General features: G+C 44.0%; 1 protein-coding gene across 1 annotated transcript in view; it reads right to left on the reverse strand.

The window, feature by feature from the left end:
* The window catches only part of T265_09118 (hypothetical protein), a gene marked incomplete at both ends in the record, with an annotated part of 18,624 nt that overhangs the window by 5,198 nt on the left and 5,999 nt on the right, over positions 1-7,427 (reverse strand). Inside the window, 2 exons of the mRNA XM_009175109.1 lie at positions 1,304-1,645; positions 4,358-5,234. Coding sequence (XP_009173373.1) covers positions 1,304-1,645; positions 4,358-5,234 — 1,219 coding nt within the window. The remainder of the gene's footprint in view (positions 1-1,303; positions 1,646-4,357; positions 5,235-7,427) is intronic.

Genomic DNA, 7,427 nt, shown 5'->3' on the forward strand with positions numbered 1-7,427 from the left:
TTATTTATTTATTAGAAAAATTGCCAGTGAAGTAATCGTGAGTTACGACTTCCGCCTGGAAAAAATTCGAAACGTACTCAAAGTTTCGTGCAATATTGTGTCTAAACCGTGTGTTATCTTTGCCACTTATTTGTATTCAGACAAGTGGTTTCAAATATAGGCGATATTCTAGTCCGTTGGACATTCGACTGAAGTTATCTCACACAATCGGAGTCCATATTGGGCTCAAGGGTTGTGTTGAACAAGACTAACGTCACATACACTCCCAGCATTATGCCTAACGTTCGACGAACATGTGCTAATGTGACAGACAACGAGTGGTTTTTACTCAACACAAACTCCGCGTGGCTTACTCACACACTTAGTTGGGCACACGCATTAATTTCTGTTTGTTTATATTTCCAAATAAGGAGAATTAATTACAGGTTCGTTGAAAATTGCAAGCATTCCCACTTGATGCATATTCCAAATTGATACGCTAGAAATGCCACATTGTGTAAATGAGGGGAAGGGGCAGCTGTTCACGATATGAGCTTCCTACAGGTGCAATGTCCCAGAACTGGTTTCTTAAACTGGCGAATTTAGGAAGTAACTGAGTCCGTGCTGCTACCACTGTCTGTCATCAAGGGACAATCATAATTCCAAGTTATGCCTGCCAGATTTAGAGGGATCTGATTTGTCCATACATGTAGGAGATTCATACACCTTTGGCCAAATTTTTCCAACAGCTATTTCATGCCAAAAGGAGTCTAAAAATGTGTCTAATCTTAAGTACGCAGTCAGAGGCTTTTCTAGAGTGTAGTGTAATGGGATATATTCACATGAAAAACACTAAATTCACACAGTATGTCAAATTCGGGAACCCTTTCATCCTCATGACATTCACACATATTCATTGCCTCACCATGCCGCACTTTGTTATCGGCGTTGAACAGCTCTTTGTTCATTGGCTCACTACATAGCTTGGGTAAATTACATCGCCAGGATTGGACTGGACTCACTAATAGTTGTCGGTGAAAGTGCTGCAGATTAAGCGAGTCCTTTTTCAGCCAGGGAGGAACTCACACATATTGAAACCACCTAGCAGACAACTGAACTGATCACAGCTGTGTCCAACCTAATGAAGCCGGAAGCATGGCAGCCATGACACCACTGACGAATCACCGATGTGCCAACAACCAAACCGATAATTAAGTGTAACTGCTTTTAGGACTGTAAACTTCATTTCATGGATTCTTTTCATGATTGGTACAAGCAGCTTTCCATAAGGTGAGACCATTGTCTGAGGGGCCACCGCACTAACCTGTAGAGCACAGTGATCTATCAGCACGGAGTAGCACTGAAAACATGTCCGCATAGGATCCACCAATCCAGAAAATGCTTCCGTTTTTCTCAGATGAATTAGCTGGGCGTGGAGGGAGGTGGCATGTTCTCTATGAATATGTTCATCCAATAGATCGGAGATTTCGAAGGGTCCGGCCAAGCAGGCACGACAGTAGGAATTCTGATGCAAGCACACTGACTCCAGTAAGCTGCGAAGGTCCGAGAAAGTATGTGAGCTCCATCGTTTGATTCTACTGTAACTTGTGCGCTGGTCATCGCGGTACACCTTTGGGCCTACGAGTGCACTTTGTTGTAGGTTCTCCTGGGGTAGATAAAGAAAAGAGGGAGAGATAAGTCCGGTTCATACCACATATCTTATGATTTTTTATTATAAAATGCATGGGTTACGATTCACTTACGTTTTCGCATAATGACGGTAATTACGTTACACCAAGAGCAAAGCTTGGAGCTTTCAAAATAAGCCCTCTACTATTGTAAGGTACTGAAGTGCCAACGTCGAAGGTGTAATCGTTTCTTATGATGGTCACGGTGTGACCGAACCTCGTATCGTCGAAAGTGTTTTCTACTGTCGTTAACTGTATCATACATCCTTTCTTCCTCAGAAAAGAACACTTTCCATGGGTAGTGTCTTTTTGTAAAACAAGTGGTTTTGAGCGAGTAGGTAAGCAGAATAACAAAATAGAGCGGAATCAAGTCAACAGTGTCTGATGGTGGTTCTCATAACTGCATAGCATCATCAGACGATGTCTTAATACAAGTGATCAGCTGACTCCGAGAACTTTACGAGAAATTACATACCTTCCTCAAAATTAAGCTTGATGACTTTGCTGAATTCACCGTGGTGAACTAAACTTAGAAACCAATTTGGTCGAAATATAGCCTTTGCCTTTCATTCAACACAGGACTTGCATCGTCCTTCTAGTGCTTGTTTCGCAACACTCTGTTTCCCGTTGGCAACTCCGATGCCTGTATCCGTCTCCTGAAGAATTGTTTACGTCGTGTCTACGGCAGAAAAACTGCGAACCTTCTGGATGTCACTCATTTATCCTCGAATCAACTGAACAACGTAATTTTTCTGGCCGGCGGTCCATTAGGGATGATCGACTGCCACCAAACACATGCAAGGAAGGCTACCCAGACTCCAGTTAAAAAAAACTGAGTTCCACACTTCATCCAGTTTAAAAACTGCCACGTCGTTCGGCTTCAGTTTCGGAGCCAACGTCCAGCAATACTGAGCACTAAGCGTAAAAGCGGTAGCACTGAGAACTGTTCCATAAGTGACAACTTTTGAATTCAGTGTCCGAGCAACAGTGGATGGTGTGAGGTCATTCGGTGGTTAGGTTTAACTTTCTCATTAAAAAAGCCATGCGCAATGACTGCAATACTCCATAGTTTTACTGACATGTCTATTCTTAAAAACACCATCAAAAGGAATCAACCTTGATTTTATTGGGTGCACAAAAGATGCAACCGAAAGATACTGAATTCATCAAATTGTGCTCACCTGTTACCGGCTGCACACACTTTCCGATTCTGATCTTAACAACACCGCCATGAATGCTGTGCGTAGAAACGTTGATGTTGGACGCTTTCTTTATTCTTATTCCACTGCAACAATGCACTCCATATTACTAGACGGATCAGAAATCTGGCCGCTGAGCACCGAGGACGTCGAAAGACTCTTAATGTTTGTCTTCGGAGCATTGCCCGAGTTTGATTGGAACACCGGATCAGCAATGCTGAAGTACGTCTAATATTATTCGGAAGAAATAACCCAGCCTCAATAGCTCAACTGATCGCACTGCATAGGTTGTGCCAGCTTGGCTATATGCTGCGTATGCCAGTCGACTGACTTCCCCGAAGGGTTCTTTTCTCACAACCAAGTGATGGGTGGAAACCAGCCAGACGAGGCCAAACAATGACTTGGCAGCTAAGTATAAAAGCCATCACCAGCAAACTCAGCTGCGCTGGTGACTGCCGTCTTCCTGGATGGGGACCCCGAGACGGGCCATATCAATGGTTAGAGACATTGACCAGTCACGCCCTCAACAACGATTGCATCCAAGCTATTGCTCTCAATGCATAGCTGCCTTCACAACCCCCCTCACTTGACAGTCCACTGAGAGATCTGTATTTACGCACTAACTTATCAGCTCCTGGCTCCAATGCGCAGCCATCTGCCCCACCTCTTCAAATCATCAGTGGACCAAACTGTACGACGAGTACGCGGTTATTACACCTGATAATAATAACTTGCTGGTTATGTTTAGTGAAAGTCCCATAGGTACATGTGCTTTGAACTTTTGAGATCAAGGTTCTGGTGAATATGAGTGGTACCAATGTCTACTACCTGAAAACTCGGTGCTTCAGATATTGCCAATTTCCAGATAGGCCACCTACTTCAGGGTATGGGTTGTGCACTGAAGCGAGCCACTGTCCCTGTGAGGTGTTGGATTCCAAAACCACAACCGGTTGTGGTTTTCTTTCATGATGGTCTCCCATTTGTAATTTAGTATTATTGCGACATTGGAGAGTTTTTACTGCCCAAAAAAGTGATCAGTTGTCCTTTTTCATGAAGGAAGCTATTAACAAGGTTGCTGAAAACTCTTCGAAATTGTGAACGATATCTTTGTGAAAATATGCAAAGATAGCTCGAATATTGTACCAACTGAAACATGAGGCGGCCTTTGTACAGGACATTCAGTTGAAGAATGTCATAAATGAGGGATTCAGTCGAGTCTACTATGAAAACCAAACTGATGTGCCAGTGGGTGTAATCCCCCTTTTGCCACTGCTGTATTACCTGGACGTCTAGAATTAAGGTATCCTATAAAAACTGGGAGCTGAAGTCCCTAGTGTTCTTCCCATTTCATACTGTACGCCCACCACTTTCGAAAGGGATGTTAAAGGTGATAAGTGAAGCCGGTTGCAAAACAGTAAACTTCAGTTTTACGGCATCATTCATGGATAAAAAAGGTAGGATTAAAATATCTACGTTCATCCAACTGCTTACCTTGCCCATGTCTGTTTGCCCCATGTCTGTTTTTCTACTGGCACTCGCCTTTCGCTTTATCCGTCGGTGTCTCTCCTTGTGTCTTTGCCTTCTAGCTGCATCACCGGTGAGTTGTCTTTTATTCGTTTTCACAACCTGAACGAAATCAACTGGGCCCTTTGTCTTTTTCTCCACCAAATACAAACTGTATAACTGTTTATCTTCTTTGATTTTTGATAGTCTGGAGGTATTATTTGAATTTGTATGTGACCCTTCGACAATGGAAGCCGGCTGGCTTCTTAACTTAGATATGACCGTCGGCCGGTGTATGTGTCTCGTGGCCAATGGGGATCGAAGCAAAGTACTGTCTGTTGGAGTTCTGTTCTGTTTAATCCATTCTCCAGCTAGAGGGTCTATATGGAGTGATGAATACAATCCTTTATTTACTCTGTGTAGTACGTGTCTGGCCTTTACCAGATCTTCGAATCCCGCAATCGTGTACGGATTACCTGCATGTACACAAAGGACATGCGTAGTAAGTTTGGCTAGGTCATTTAGACCACCTTTCCGGCCTGCAGGACAGTACAGCTGTTTGGAATTTGAGACAGCAGATGCTAACTGGGGCAGTCTAGAGACCAGCTGCTCGAACATGTCTACTGGTGATACCAAACAAGAACGGTAACTTCTTTGTTTACTTGGGCGATTGCCTGTGGGTATATGGATCCGGAAGATATTATCCCAAATGGGCGAACGTCGCGAGACTATCGGAACCACTTGACTAGAAGCGTCTGGTTCCACTCTTCGAATACGCTGTGCGGAGGCGTTGTACTCGTTTAGCCAATGAGCAAACGGGAACGGTTTTCCATCCCCGGCAGGCCTGTCATTGTGAAAAACACACCTGAAACGATAGGTAGAACAACAGCAAAAATGGGTGCTGTGTTGTCGGTTGTCCAAACGGTCTACAAATTGGTTTTCTTCACAAGAAACACTCCTCAATAAAACCATTTTGATCATTCTGGTGAGTGAATGGTAAGATTGGTGGGGAAAAGGTTCACTACGAATCAGAAGCGCCATGTATTTTCCCCCATAGATTTTTCCTTCATTAGTCTTCTAGTAACCTTAGTCGCTGCGATATGACTCCATGTGTTGCAGTCAAAATGCTTGAGACGTGCTGGAGGCACTTTTGAGCGTGATACCATCCTGGTTTGCGGTTACCAGGGCTTCCAAAACAGACAATGCTCAACTTGAAACATGTTGCTGAACGTTGGACGGACCATTTAGCTCACCGATAATTTTCACAAATGGGTGGACTCGGTTTTTTTACGTTTCTAGTCCACATCTAAATGCTTGCTTCTGAGATGGACTTGCCAGCTGACATGGCTTGAATTACTGGCATCCTTCGTACAGCTGACCCATTGAAACTGGTTCCTACAGAGCCGAGCTGGATGAGAACTCATGATAAGAACGTCACAATGAAGAAATAAGACCACTGAACAATAATCCATATTCATGCCACTTTACAGCGTCGACCTGTAATGATAGAAGAGTATGCGGAAGTTCTACCCAACAGATTTACTGGATTGAAGAATGGGAGGGACTACAAATCTACATTCTGTGATGGAATCGCAATTGTGGTTTCCTGTAAACATGATAGAGGAATGCGTCAGCACCACACTTTAGAAGAGCAGAAACATCTAGGTGTTCTAAAGTTGGGCGATAAAATTATAAAATAACTCCAAAAGACTGAAATTTAGACTTCTAAATGAAGTATTCTATGCCTTTCACCACATAACCTCTGTAAATCAACTTGTAAACCTCTGTTGGATGTTAGGATGGCATCTTGGCCAGTCATTCTTCAGTTCCGTTCTGCGACACAACCAACTCATTTTCCAAGTCACGGCGCGACTTTGTAGACTCAGCATAGGCCATCGATTCGGTTTATACTACGAACACAGGTTGCCATATCGCACAACGGAGCGGAAGCCAACTCTTGGTGAAGGAAGTGGTGTAGAATTTAGCGTTGAACTGTTCCACCATGTTGTGTACTCATAGAGATAGTTGTACATTGCTACTACCAAACGCCGTCTCAAGTTTTTGCTCCTCCTGGAAATGCACCCAATCGGAAGGTACATACTTCTAACCCCCCGTACAGCTCCAGTTGATATGGATTCAGAAAGCCAGCAAATGTGAGCTTACTGGTTGGCTAATATTAAAACGAAAAAATGCCTCTCGCATTGATGTATTTTTTCGATAAACTCAACTGAAGTAATGCACCAAATGTTTGAATGCTACGCCAAAGCTGAACCATCATAAGTGTCGACACCGAGGCTTCACTGCCGTACAACCACAGGGCTTATTTAATAAAATTGAAGAGAAAAGAAAAGGGTGCCTACGCCTACACCTGCTGGACAAAATGAAATGGGTCACTTGGGTTGGGTTCACCATCATCATCATCACCATCATTATCGACAGCATGATATCAGTGTTCGACGCTGATGCTTCGCCGCCGTACATTATTGATTTATTTGAAATCTTTATTGTGAAGAAAGGAATAAGGTTGGACATGGAAGGGACTTAGTGCTACATTACCACAATCATTCCGAGGTGCCTACATCTCCAGATACTCATTCAAGTAACCTGGATAGAAACTGTCAACCAGAACGCCAGTGACATCAGTTGAGAGCGATTTCGGTCTACAGGGAGAGAGTTATTAATGGGGTGGGGAGAGAGGGGAGGAAAAGCATGCGAAAGAGAAAGAAGGGATGCATCATCAGTAGCTTGTTTCTGCTTACACGCCATGCTGAAAGCAGCGGGTAAGGCAACCCGGCTGATGGCACCACGCGACGGCCAATGTAGCATGAGCTTAATGTTGAGAGTAGGTATCCTGGTTGTACGTGGGCTTGAGCGCCCACACCTAGGAAGGAGGACCATTAGGGTCCTCAACCAAAGCCTTTGGCTTAAAAGCAACGGTGTTTGGCAGTAAATGCACGCCACACTTGCTCCAACCCCCAACCTGCAGGGCCGAGAGAATATGTTCGTCAGACCTCTATCCATTGACCAACCTGGTATGACAGACTCTGTGAGGACACCC

This window comes from Opisthorchis viverrini (assembly GCF_000715545.1).
Source record: "Opisthorchis viverrini unplaced genomic scaffold opera_v5_257, whole genome shotgun sequence".
In the NCBI taxonomy this organism is placed as follows: Eukaryota; Metazoa; Platyhelminthes; class Trematoda; order Opisthorchiida; family Opisthorchiidae; genus Opisthorchis; species Opisthorchis viverrini.